Source organism: Cyanistes caeruleus, chromosome 10 (assembly GCF_971803275.1).
Source record: "Cyanistes caeruleus chromosome 10, bCyaCae1.hap1.1, whole genome shotgun sequence".
In the NCBI taxonomy this organism is placed as follows: Eukaryota; Metazoa; Chordata; class Aves; order Passeriformes; family Paridae; genus Cyanistes; species Cyanistes caeruleus.
Window position 1 is genome coordinate 9396650 of NC_141710.1, and position 14364 is coordinate 9411013.

At 35.8% G+C, this 14364-nt stretch overlaps 1 protein-coding gene across 3 annotated transcripts in view; it reads left to right on the forward strand.

Moving 5' to 3' along the window:
• The window catches only part of RHBDD1 (rhomboid domain containing 1), a 28750-nt gene that overhangs the window by 5309 nt on the left and 9077 nt on the right, over window positions 1–14364 (forward strand). For all 3 annotated transcript variants that reach the window (XM_086844848.1, XM_023933209.2, XM_023933210.2), the window contains exons 2-6: window positions 614–1152; window positions 2668–2800; window positions 6175–6263; window positions 7852–7902; window positions 12294–12416. In XM_086844848.1, the coding sequence (XP_086700974.1) occupies window positions 720–1152; window positions 2668–2800; window positions 6175–6263; window positions 7852–7902; window positions 12294–12416 (829 nt within the window). In that variant the 5' untranslated portion in view covers window positions 614–719. The remainder of the gene's footprint in view (window positions 1–613; window positions 1153–2667; window positions 2801–6174; window positions 6264–7851; window positions 7903–12293; window positions 12417–14364) is intronic.

Genomic DNA, 14364 nt, shown 5'->3' on the forward strand with positions numbered 1-14364 from the left:
TTTGCTTACTTCTAAACTAAACTCTTTAGTCTCATCTCTATGAAAGCAGTAACAATTTTCAAATTGTATCTAGGTGTGCTTAGCTGTGTCTCTGTTCCTTTTTTAAAAATCATTACTTTTAGTTTTCAAGCTTAGCTTGTTTTGAATATTTGTGAAAGTTGGAGAAGTGGTCATTAAAAAGTTTAAATATGTGCCAAAGATAGGAATTCTGGAAACTGAGACTCTATAGAAGAATTCTGAACTGTTTTACTTCCTGAAATCTTAATTATTCTGACTGAATCAGAATTAATGAAAACACGTCTAGCATACACAAGTATTTTAATAGATTAAGTGCAGCCTGTCCAGGGATGTGAGAGGTTGCAGACTGCTTTTTCTCTCAGTGCTTGCTCTGGATTGCCTCTATAAATCTCTTTTGTTTGTGTTTTGTATCAGTTTACAAATTCTGAGGTTTTTTCCCTCACTTGAAATTTTGTTCTGCTATATAAAGGTCTCAGCTGATTACCTGGATGATTTTTTTGTGTTTAAAAACTCAAAAAAAAACAGTGATGAGCTTCAAAGCACTGTGTATATAATATGTAAATACGTATATAACAAGTTATCTTTTTTCTTTCAGAATTTCCAGAACTTGTATGGTTTTGAAATTGAATAAAAGACTGGAAATCGGAATAATCTTCACATTTCTTATAATAAGAATAAGATAATAAGAATAAGAAGTAACAATGGAACGAAGGCAAAGAGGAGTTAGTGCTGGACTGCTTTTGCTGCTTTATCAAATTTCTCAAGTTGGACTCCAGAACATTCCTTCTGTTACCCTTGGGGTACTTCTACTGAATATTTTTCTCTTTCTGAATCCTTTGAAACCACTGTCTGAAGTGTGTCTCAGTGTAAATGAAGCTGTCCACAGAAAGAACTGGCAGCGTTTGCTACTTGCTCCTTTCCACCATGCAGATGATTGGCATTTGTATTATAACATGATTTCCATGCTTTGGAAGGGCATAAAGCTGGAAAAAAAGCTGAAGAGCATATGGTTTGCCTACATTATTGCAGTATTTTCAGTACTGATTGGAGTAGTTTACATGGTGCTGGAGCTCCTGCTTGTGATAATTCTGGATGATCATTCCTATGAAATGAATTGTGGTGTAGGTTTTTCAGGTAAGACAGAGAGTTGGTCCAATTTACATGTGTCAAATTAATATGTACAGTTGCTACATAACAGTAACTGTTAATTGCAGGAAGAGGATAGGTGTACATCTGTATATATGTATGATTGTCATGTCAGTATGCTTATTCTATTTTTTAATTTAAAACATGTACTCTGGGCATGGACATAAAGTAATTCAGTTCATCTTCTTGTGACTGACAAGAACTTTACCTGAGAACATGAAATATCATTATCATGATAGAATTATGTTTTCTGTTTAATATCACTGGTTAATTGAAGTCTGAACTCTTAATTTTCTGGTGCCATATAAGCATTTCAATAATGATCCTTAGGTGGCTTCTAGAAAACTTGTCAGTTTAAAATTATTCATGCCTGTCTTTGGAGAGACTCCCCTAGATTTGCTTCTGCTAGCAATATCCAAACACCTGATTTTGGTTATCATCCTTCCAGTAATGGTCTTGTCTCCTCCTTTAGCAGATCATTTTCAAGTCAATAAACTCCTTCTCTTTAAAAAAATGCACAGTCAACTGGAAAAGTGGCCCTGCATTTCTAGATAAGTAGGGGATTTCCTTGCTGTCACTGGGACCTAGACGGCAAGCACTCTTTTTCAGCTTTTAAGAAAGTTACTTCAACACCTTTGAGGTTTTCTTGGGATATTCCAGTGGATACAAGCTGGAACATCCTGGGAGTTGCTCCTTTGGACCTACAGGTATTTTCTGTGCACCCCCCTTTGGTAACAAGACATGTCCAGTTCTAATATCGGCCTTTCTAGGGGCTGTAGAGGCCCCAAGTGCAGCCTCTTTCCCTGAGTGGTTTGGCTGCCTGTGCCAGCCTTGATATGTCCATGTCAGAAGTTTTACTTACTAATTTTTCAGGGTTTTTCTTCAGACCACTGTGAGATGTCTCTTGAGAGGAACGTTTCATAAGCACTTCCAATAAGTTCTCTGAATTCATTCCCTCATATTGGCTGGTGGTTCCATGACAAAACAGTTGCAGTCAGTAAAAATTAATAATATTTACTGTGATTAAAAGTGATTTATCTACTTTTTTTTTTTCAGAAACAAGTGATTCTGGAGTTTGTCTAAGATGATTTTCCCTTAACCCAGAATTTGTACCTACTGTTGAGTTTTACACGTATTTGTTTTCCTTGTTTTCAGTAATGGGTTTTCTCAAATCACAGAACATTTTTTTGAATTCACTAATTTTGTCAATTATTTCAACTAGAACTCCCATTTTAAATTATGTTTGTATTACTTTGAATACCTGAACAGCTACAGTGAGCAGGCACATTAAAAAGCAGCTTAGATTTGGCTGTTATACAAATACATAATTTTTGTAATTTTTTTTTTAAGTCACTGAAAAGTATCACTGAAAGAACAGAACTGTTCTGGCACGCAGCTGTATGATTCATGGTGCTTTGACACTGCATGGTACTTCAAATTGTTTACATTCCTTTATTATTTGTGCATTATTTCTCTCTTCATGTGATTTCTTCTTGTTTGCAGGAGTCTTGTTTGCTTTGAAAGTTCTAAACAACCATTATAATCCAGGAAGAGTGAGCAATATCTTTGGATTGCCGATAGCTAGTAAATATGCTTGTTGGGTGGAGCTGGTGGCTATTCATTTAATCTCCCCAGGGTAAGTGCATTTAATATTTTATAGGAAGGAGAAGAGATTTGGGCAATCTGGAGTAGTTTGAAATGTCTCATGAAGTGTGAGTAGTGTTAGCTGGTATCCCAGTGCAGTGTTGGGGCTGCAGTCTGCAGTATTTTGAGTATATCTCAAATTAAAAACCTGAAATACTCTTCCCAGAAGGTGTAATTGAGTATTTGAGGGAAGATAACAAAAGTTGATGGACAAGGAAAAGGTCTGTGCCTTTTCAATGAGGTAACAAAACTACTCCACCATAGTGCCAAGGGCTTCATTACCTGAGCAGCATTTCACTGTTTGCTTGCCATTTCTGTCCTAGCCCACTCTGGCTTAGTCACTCCTCTGATTTATGATCAAACTATCATCTGGTATTCTGCCAATTTTGTCACTGTCAGTGTCACTGTCCTGCTGTGCTGCTGGTCATCTCCCTCAGTTTCCCTGTGTGCTCTGTGTCAGCACAGTTCATCTGCCCCTACCTCCAGGAGAACAGGGCCTTGCTGTTCTTTGGCAGTTGATTTTTGTAGTCCTATTTGCAAATGAGTAATTTTCCTGTGTAATATTTTGTAACTGTGAATCATATTGCTGAATATATGCAAAGTACAGACACAAAACCTGTGAACGATCAAATCACAGTTTATATACAATTTCCCACTTTTCAGAAAGATTAAAAAAAAAAGGGCTCAGCAATACTGAGATATTCCTTGTCAGATACTATGATATAGCTGATAGAACATTTTCTAGCACAGAAGGAGAATTCAAATATTGCTTAGGTTAAGCACTGTTTTTATTGCTTTATGCCTGGCTGCTCAATTGACTGCAGTGAGGATTAAAGACAGAAGAGTGCTCTGCCCAAATACAATTTTATTTGTGAGCTGCTTGGCGTTGTTACAAGTATAAAACTAAAGCTTTCAATACATTTAAAACATTTTTTGGAAAAATATAAACTGCTGTTTCAGCTGAACATAGGTTTTATTTGGTGATATGTTTTACAATACTGTTTTTAATTAAAGAACAGTAGAAGAGCGTTATGCATGAAGTAAAACCATATCATACTGTTTATGGTAGAGGAAAAACATGATTTCAGACATTGTGTGCTGTTCTTTTTCAGTTGCATTACTATAGAAATGTCTTTGGGTAGAGAGTGGATAAGAAGTCCAGAAATAATATCAAAAAATATTTCATGGAAGTTTAGATTTCTGCCTCATCTAAACTTCTACAGTGGCCTCTACAGAGGGCAGTTTCACAGAACTTAAAGGATAATGGGGGCTACAGAAAACAGGTAGTGACCTCCAGAAATTCAGTCCTAGAACACAACATGTTTAATTAATAACTGCCAACTACCTTGCAATGAACCATAGCAATTATAGCACTCACAGCATTGCTCTTACATGCACATCTGTGTGCTCAGGACAGGTTATAATATTTGAAGTCTGTGTTCAACTGGTTCATTTTGTAGACCAAGTTGCATAATTTCGTTTTGAATAGATAAGAGGTGAGTAATTGGGGCAGAATTCTGTCCAGTTAGAAAGTCATGCAGTAAATCTGGACCTGCCTTACTGGACTGGTGTAACAGGTTCACCTGAGAATCCATAACCAATGAAAGGTACAAAAATTATACTGAGCTTTTTGAAAACTTTGATTTGTGTGCTGAGAGAGGATTTAGGAGTCTATTGACATCTTACTATTTTCTTTCTCATTAATTTCTCATTAATGTTTTTGTTTTGGAAAGAATTTTAAAGTGCATTCAGTATGCTTCTAATCTTCATCTTCCGTGAAGAGTATTGAGATATATCTATATTTCCTTCGCAGTCCTTGGGCTTATTTATTTAATGTAAGAACAGACATGTGAAAAGTTGCTTTCTGTTTAATCTGTGCCTCTTCCAGAATTGGGCAGGTATCCTAAGTCTTAGGTGAACCAATATTATGTTGGTGATTTCTAGAGTAAGTGATTTTTAAGTATTTTTCATTTTCTGAGGTGAGACATTTTCCAAGTTGGGCATTCATTTTTCATAAATTTGGAATATCTGTTCCAGAGAAATCTGTTTGGAAAATTAGTTCCTTATAGATACTTTATTTTGATAACTGTCTTTTATCTATAAATGCTCACGTCAGCATTTTTGTGTTACTCTTTAGAGAGTTGTTAGTTACTGACAAGAGAGAACTGCAGTTCTTCATGGCAGGATATGAGTTTGTGGTGAAGTAGGTGGCAAAAAGAGTGAATTTAGATTTGATCTTTACCTCCCTCTAGTGACGTTTCCTGTCTCCTTTTACCACTGATGCCTGGAAGTTGGCTTGAGTGCTCATGCCATCATCTGTATAACTCCTGCAGATCACTGATGTGAATGTAAAAATTGATGCAAACATTACACTTGGTACATTAAACAAAGGTTTAGCTTCTACTTTATAAAGGAAAAAAAATATCTCATTTTAGCTTGTATTATTTAGATTTTTTGACAACCAGTATAAATGAGTTATTTCTAATTGCACATACAAGGAGATGTTAATGTTTAATGTATTGGCTTCTGCAACTTCATAATAGAGGTGAAAAATTTGCAAGTAGTGTTTACACCTGCTTGAATTCAGAAGATTTTCTCTTAATTTATGTTTAAACACAATAGAGTTTAACTCTTAATTTGAATGCTCAAAATTGATTTTTGAATGTATAGAGTACCCCATAGTCATGTCAATAACTAGAGCAAAAATCTTTATTTAATGAAAATACATGCTTCTGAGTTGCACTCTCAAAAAACTCCAGAGCCTTTTCATTCTGTGTAGAAATGCGAATGATATTTTTAAAGAAATTGTTGGTATGCATAGAAAAGAATTTGGATCACAGCATTTCAATTGTTCTTTCAATTTTGAAGGCAGTGTATTACAAAGATTGCAATGGAACTGCATTCATACTTCTTTCAGACTAATTGTAGGATTGCATGGATAGTGCAGGAGCAAGTATTGTGTTTGTGCTTTCACTCAGAACTGTGCATGGTTTTGGTAAGATCCATTCAGACATTACAATGCAAGTTACTTTTCTAAAGCTTAAAACCAGTTTAGTCCTTTGGTAACTCTTTAATTGTTTTTAGGGAAAGGATATTCTGTAGCAACTAAAAGAATCTCTCCAATTTTTCAGGATACTTTTAAAATCCTTTTCTGTAACTGTGTAACTCCCAAGTTTAAGGTAGTTACAAAGAAAGAAAATTTGGGATTATATCCTTGCAGGCAGGTAATGTCTCTGTGCTTGGTCTCACTCAGGGACTTTGTCAGGGAAGTCTCAGAGACTTTACAACAAATTCTACACTCTCCCTTTTGTATCCCTACCAAAAAAAGTGTCCCTTTCCATTACTCAAGATTTTTTTATTTTCTAGGACTTCTTTTGCTGGGCATCTGTCAGGGATTCTTGTTGGATTGATGTACACTATGGGACCTCTGAAAAAAATCATGCAAGCCTGTGCAGGTATATAATTTTGTTGAATTTACAAAATCTGCATAAGGAACACTTCTGAAACTCAGTAAGTCTTGCATAAATTCAGCCTATTCCAGCAAGTTTTTAGATAATTAAAGATATGCTCATTTTATTAAAGTGGGTGCAGAAGAAAAAAATTAAAATTTTTTTCTTATATATGGGTAAGAACAATTAAGAATAAGTGTGACTTTCAGGTATTCTTCCTCAGAGGAATATCTTTTAATCTTCTTTTTAAAAGTATTTATTTATAGTATAATCTTTGAATGAAAGTGGAACTTCAAATGAAGTGTGGTGAAGCCATAAACATATGTAAGAACAAAATGTTTCCCTCTTGATTTCTGCTGTTGTGTTGATTCTAATGGAAGTCTCTACAGTTTGAAAGAGGTGGTAGGATACTTTAGAAATTGTTACTGGATTTCTTGAGCTTTCCAACAGTGTATTATTACAGCTTTTCATATTGCAGTAATAATTACTTTTTAAAAAAGATTATAGCTTTAAACATCTTTTGTCTTAACAGTTGTTTCAAATACAGACCTGCAAACTTTTAAATGAACACTCCTATAAATGGCAGTGTTTTAATTGGAAATCTAAGCCCTGCCACAACAGCTGTGCTGGGGTTGGTTGGCAGAATATTTGGCTTTTTATGTCTGACTGCTTGGTAGGTTGAGTACTTTATTCATGACTGTTCCATCAAATTGAGCATGGATATGGTGTTTTTATAGCAAGGTATTATTTGTTCAAATGTGTGTGTTCTCACTGGGGCTTGGATCACAGTTTGGGGATAGTCTGTAAGTCATGTATGTTCAGCAGCTGGAAGGGAAAAAAGGACACCAAAGCATCAGCTTTCCTGCCTTACTGGAGGGAGCAGACATCAGGTGTCCCGTTAGTTAAAGGTTAACCTTGCATGATTCTGTGCCATGGGATGATGACTATAGAACAGGCAGGCATCAGCTCAGCTGCCAGGGAAGCTTCAGAGTCTCCAGCCTTGGACTTTAGCATGATGCAGCCCTGACTGAGTAACCTGCTCTGATCTCCTCACTAACACTGCTCAGGTTTGGAGTTGGACTGGGGAACCTTCTGAGGTCCCTTCCAATGAATTTCTCTGGGAATTCAGGGATAACATCATAGTACTGTTAGTGAAACCTGCCCTGGAGACTGGGCTGCTGTGCAGGTTGTGTGTGAAGGAAGCAGTGTTCAGTACAAGGGCATTTTTTTTCTCATGTGACAAAGCAGGAATAATGCTCCAGTCCTCAGTTTTCTGTTCATTAAACATTACTAATAATGAATACTCTCAGTAGAGAAATTGCTCGTTGTGCTTTCTGGGGAGAACATTATAGGTTTGCTTATTTTCTGGTCTACATTGATATGTTGCATGAACATAGCACACTTCTATAAAATCTGGAACATACAAGCTTGCAATAGTACAGTCCCTCAATGATGCCAAAACAATCCACAGATACCCATGACTGATTTCCTGCCTGTATCTTATGAATCAGACTCTTAAAGAAAGGGTACTTTAAATTTGAATTTAAAGAAAATATGTTTATTCTAACAATATATGCATTATTCTTTTATTTAGCTGGCTTTTCTTTCTTCACTGAACCTGACAGGCCAAGGAATCACTATTCAGGTAAGTACTCTTGTCCACTTAACCAAAAACTAATTCCAGCTTTAAAAATACCTTTTGGTAATGATTAGAAAATGTATAGGAGAGCTATGTAAATGGAAATATACATAGTAGACAAAATATTCTGCATATGTGTACTTGCTAAACTTACGTTACTTCTCTGGGCATGTCTTACCTTTCCTCTTCAGGTAAGCATGTGGATGGATTTTCTACAGATCTGATTTAGTACAAATTTGTACAAATTCGAGGCTTAAGCCTCAAATTAAGGTCATGACTTCCTAAAATGCTACCTCGGGGAAGTATCATCCCTTTTGCACAAGGTGTAGCAGTGGGGAAATCTTGTCTACTAAAAGCAGCCTTTTGGACCTTGGTAAATAAGCCCTCATCCAGCAAATTTATCTGTTCTACTCCGGGGTGGTTTTTCTCTTCTAACAAGGATATCTTCCTTGGAGCAGTCTTTGTAAATGAAGTTATTTATGTGCAAAAAGCCCCTCCTCAGCAGACTGAATTTAGGCCATCCTCAGTTTATAGATGAATAGCTGGAATGCTGGCACTGTCTGGACCACATTTGATTCTCTTCTCCTGCAGAACATTGAATCATTGCATGTGGAGTGTACAGATCTAATAGGTGGAATCCTTGTCTGTGAGGGCCAGGAGAGGCTGAGAGAAGGGCTCTGGGTGTTGAATCTGAGCTAAGGGATGCATATCCTGGCATCTCTTCCCTCCTGCGGTGTTTTATGCTCTTTCCTAGGCATCTGCTGGAAGAATAAGATAAATACATAGTGATAACTCTCTCAAATATCTCCCAGTGTGCAGTGGCTTGTGGCTTAAAGATGTTCTCAGCAGAAAGTTTTATGGGAGAATTTTGTCTTTAATAGCCTGTGGTAGCTCCTTCTTCCACCAGTTTGTCTTTGAATTTTTCAAAAAAGCTCTTTCAATTGACATGAACACTTAACACCTACATCATCAGTAAAGACTCACAGTTTGCTTCCTGGTTTGGAATATGTCATTTTTTGGTTTGGCTTGAACCTGCTAACTACCAGTTTTGTTTGATACACATTAATTCTTCTTTGGGAGGGAGACTGAACCTTCATTCTTTGTGTACTTCCTTCCTTACTAGTTTTTTAGGCTACAGTCCTGTACTCAAAATGGTCTTTTCCCTCTATTTGGAAAGTTGGAATCTGTCTGGTTGCTTATAAGGAAGCTATTTCACACGTTTGATCATTCTTACTGTTCTCTGATGTTTCATCAGAAGAGGTTTTTATTTTGTGTAGTCTTTTATAAGTGAGATGTGCTACTTTGAGCCAAGTTTATAGCTGCTTTTATTCTCCCTGATGGACTTTGTCTTCCATGATCTATCTCCAATTTTATTATTACATTAAATAGTTCCCACAAGCAGGATTCTGGGTTCTTAAATATTTTGAAACATCTGTTTTGTAATTCCTAAACAAAAGATCTTAGCATGCTTTCCTCAATAACAGCAACAGGGATTATTCCAATTTAAAAGTATGTTTACCCAGGATTTTTGTTACTCTAATTTACTCTCAAGTTAAAAAAACATTTGATCTAAAGGCCAGTAAAGAAATAAAACAATTACTACTGTGAAGTGAAATGAGATGTGAACACAGCATTCACAAGTTACCTGTTCCCATGGTTGGCAATCCCAGCCCAAGTAAAGGTGGGGCTCAGCCCAGCTGCTCACAGACACTGAACCTTCCTCCAGCATCCCACAATAGCAGGGTGGATGGAAAGTCAAAAGATTTATGTCGGAAAAAGTCCTTTAATAGCTAATGAAGATAAGAATTAGTACTTGACATTTAAACTCTGTGATCTATTACAGCCCCTGCACAAACATCAGCTGCTGGGAGCTTGGGTGGATACAAGACCACCCCTCATGAAGGAGCAGCAGAGAGATTCTGAACAGCCCTTTCTGTTTGCTTTCCCAGCTCTTTTCAAGTAGGGAAAATGGAAGAGATTTCATACAGTAGATCTGCTGTAATGGGGAGGGAAAAAAAAATTTAGTATGCTGGACAGCAAGGAAATCTGTTTTGGGCAGTCCCCAAATGCTGTTTGAGTTCTTTTGGGCAAGGGGGAGATGGAGAGAGTTAATCTGAATTATCCTGTCCTCCAAGTTCCTTTAGATATAACAATTTAAAGTAGCCTTCAGATATAAGCATTTAATTTTTACTTTGTACTAAAGTCATTTGTCTAAAATGACAACTGCTGTTAAGAAAATATATATTTGTTATGTTCATTCCCTGTTCATATACTTTGTAATTGTCTTTCATCCTATTTGCAGAAGCCTTAATGGAAGATTTAACCTTTTGCTTGGTGTATGATATATGGAATAAATTGGACCATCTGTGAATGAAGAAAACTCGCTCTAGTGTCATAGGCTAATGATGCATATCTTGATTAGTTTCTCACTTTCTGGAATTGCTGATTTATTGCTATGTGCCTTTAAATACCAATTTAAAGAGAAAAATAGATGAAATTATGGTCAGAACAGATTTTACGAAACAGCACAAGGAAACAGCTTTAAAAGAAAAAAGGTTTTAAGTGTAATCTTAACACATTTAGTATTCAGTAGGTGAATTAGGTTTTCTCTAAGTGCAGTTCATGAATAAAGTATTAGGACATTTATTTTGATTAATAGGAACACCTTGAACATGTCAATGTTAGCAAACTGTCTCGTTTTAAAATAAAAGATTACAGCTTGCTGAGCATTTACAACTTGCTGGCAGTGTGAAACATAAAACAGAAAGAACTACAGCAATAGAACAAACCTAAAATACAGCATCATTTTGCTTTCATCAGATAATGTCATGCTTTTAGTACCAGGATTTTTACACTCTTCATGCATGTAGTTTCAAAGCCTCCAGTAAATAAATTCATAGCTGAGAAAATGTTCATTCAGATTAACAGAAAAAACAGAGGAGAATGAGGGGAGTATATAAAGATTGCATCCAAAGTGTACCGACATAACAGCTAAATGCTGTCCCTCAGTCAGATTTCACTGCAGGTGTAGGAAAAATCTTCCATTGTCAGTTGTGTTCCAAGACAAGAAACAGACAGAACGTGTGTGTATAATGTGTGTATACCTACATCTGTGTGCATGTACATGTGTATATAAAATCAATGTAGGAATATTTGCAAATACAGAGGAATATATATAATTTTATGTAGAATTTTGTGCAGTTACTCTGTTCAGTTTTTCCTCTTTTCCTGGGAAACTCTCAAGACAGAGTATTGCTGGTTTTATTTGTCTAAAGGACTTGGGATATTTTTTTTCAACAAAATCATTTTTAAAAAGAAATTGCTTATTTGTCCTCACTTTGTCATCTGTATTTGTTATTAAGTACAGAACCTTCACAAGTTTCATCTGGAATTGATAGAAGTAATGAGAGAACACAAGACTATCATTGATGCTAATAAGCTGAAGAAAAGGGAAATGGCTTGCTGTACTTGTTTCAAACAAAAATATTTCCACTTTACTCATCTTGATTAACCTTTGTATAGTTTTATCTCAGTTGGAAGAAACTGCCAACCTTTCTGTACTTTGGTTCTTCAAAATCCCTTGTTCAGATGTCTGGAAATGAGCACATCACAAAAGCTTTGTGTTTTGAAAATACAGAAATGGAATAGAAAAATGGGACTTTTCTCCATAGTTTTCTTCAGTTGAAAAGTGTGTCCTTTTTCCATAATTTTTCTCAGCTTAGGTTTTCTGTGCTCAGGCAAGATTAGATTGTGTTGTTAACAGGAAGAGAGTCTTGCTCAATTCTCTAGCCAAGTAATTTTTTTCCTTTTGAATCCCATGTGTTTGGGTGGATGATGGCCTGTGCTTGGTTTTGGCCAGCTTTGCAAAGGCCAGAAAGGGTTGTCAGCAGTGAGTGAGACACTGATGAGATCTGTGCTCTGCTGGCTTCTTGCAGGGCAGGTTTAGCTGTGCCAGAGCACAACATGGGCTGTGTACAGCACTTGAGGAAGTTGCAGGAGTCTTTCCCTGTGATTTCTCTAGGTCCAAAGATGACTGGAATTCATGATGGCATTGTTTCGTGGGCCCTGGGGGAAAGGGGAAGAGAGGTGGGGAGAAAACGCCTTAGCAGTACCTGGTTTGTGTTCTAGTAAAGTTTGTGTCCAAATATTGACATGTTTGGTCCATCTTTTTTCAGTTTTTTTGTTTGTTTTTTTTTCTTTTTCTCCTGTTACCGTGCTTTGGCTTTCTAAATTAGAAGTTAATTCATGGCATATATTGTACAAGTAATTGAACCCTAATAATTTTTTTCTTTCCCAAATTAAATCAATTTGTGGAAGAAAGATAGCAAGAAGATAGTATCTGATTTCACATTTGCTGAGTAGCAGCAATTTATTTTATTTTTTGGTTCATTTTACAGAGTATTATGGCTATTATCCAGATTATCAACACAGAACTCCAAGGAACTACTTTGATTATACAGGTGGGCTCACTGAAGAAGAACAGCTTGAAAGGGCAGTGCTAAACAGCCTTAATGAAAGAGGTAGGAATTTTATTGCATTTTTATCTCTCAAGTTATGATTCATACTGAAGGGGACTCAGGAGGGAAAACAAGATGTATTCCTCATGACTTATTTTTAGACATATCTTGTAATTTTGGGAAGGAATGGATATAAAATGAGTTTTATTGTAGGGGATATTGTCTATTTTATGGTCTTTCTAAGATGATATTTTACATAATTTTTAACACAGTTTGAGAAGCTTTTAATATTAAGCTTCTTCAAAGCTTTTAATATTAGGTATTTTGAGATGTTATGTGAAAGAATGAGCCATTTTTGTGGAGTTTTTTTGAAGTAGAAGTTTCTAGGAACTAGAAGGAAACAGAATACAAGTAACAGGAATAAGATTATAATATAAATAAGTAGACAGTATGCACTGTAAAAGCTTACATGTATCACTATGAAACATCTGCAGCTTTTCATTTGTAGCCTTAAATAATCTCCAGCACTCCAGGTAAGAGGTATTTTTTGTCAGCTTGTGTTTTTGAACAAAGGTAAGTTTTATGCTATAAGAGGGAATATTTTTTTTTGAGAATACCCTTTGATGAAACACAAGAATGAATTTCAGTAGTACTCTCTTGTAGATTGCTGTGGCAAACCAAGTTTCACTTTAAACTTCCCTGACAAAAGCAGTGTTTCTTAACACTCTGGTAGTGCAGGGTTTCAGTGCTGGTTAGTTTTTTTCACAGGCAATTGAAGCAGGAAAAGGTATCATCATATATTGTTTCCATTATAATTTGGTGTGATTATTTTCTTGCTTTATTTTGCACCTCTTTCTCCTACCTCCTGGAACACTTCAGTTTGGACAAGCAAGACCCAAGATTTGAGCTCTTAAAATACTTCCTTAAACAAGCTGTGTAAAGGTTCAGTTTGCCTATAGGCAGATGTCTTATTTCACAAAGAACATAATACGGAGCATGTCACTGATCACACCTGTTTTAGGAATACAAAGGATGAGATTAAATTTACTGTGCTAATGGGCAATTAGGATATTCTTCCCTGTCAGTTAGTTTGAAAAATAATTAGCTTGAATGAGCACTATCCTTTGAACACGATACGTTTTCCCTAAAGCATGAACATTCAGAGATTCTTGCAATTACATGGATGATGAAACAGGTACTTAACATGACAAAAAATTACATAAAATAATTTGAAATAGGTTGTAATAACAGGTACCACAATAAATTTAAAGCTCCCATATTTTTTTCCCCATCTGTGACATTTAAACTATCACAGCTGCTCTGTAACTTGGACAACAGAGTACTCCAATAATTTCAATTGATTAATAATATTTTTTTCATCCTTATTTGGACAAGTACATTTATTATGGCTTCTAGGCCACAAAATGTACCATTATGGATATAGAATGTTGATCCATTCCTATAAATTGCTGTGATAGTATCCTGCTAAGCTAATAAAAGAATTAATTACATAATACAGAATTTCCTGGTATTAGCTGTTGTCCACAACTAAAAAATAATTTGTATTAAGACATGCATTGAATTTAAGCTCAGTAGATACTGCTCTCTAAAATCATACATGGCCTATCTAAACCCACCCTAAAGATACACCATTTCTGTTTACTCCACATTCAGGCATTCCTGAACTGCAGATCTGTTTTTATGCAATATCCTGAAAATTTCTGTATTAATAGTAATTAGAGTTTAGTGCAAGAAAAGAAATTGCTAAGCTTGAGATCTATGGAAGCATCAATTTTAAGACTATCAAACTATTTTAGTGATTTAGGTCTCTTTGTTGAAAGGAGCTGCTGCTTAAGTTTTTTCCATTCTCAGTTGTAGTTATGTTGTTTCCTCAAAAAAGAAACCATTTAAGCAACATTAATTGGTTTTCTCTCCAGAGTTTGTTAGTTTAGTTTGGTTTGGGTTTTTTTTAAATTTTTATTGTTATTCTCATAATTTTATATTGGTTTCA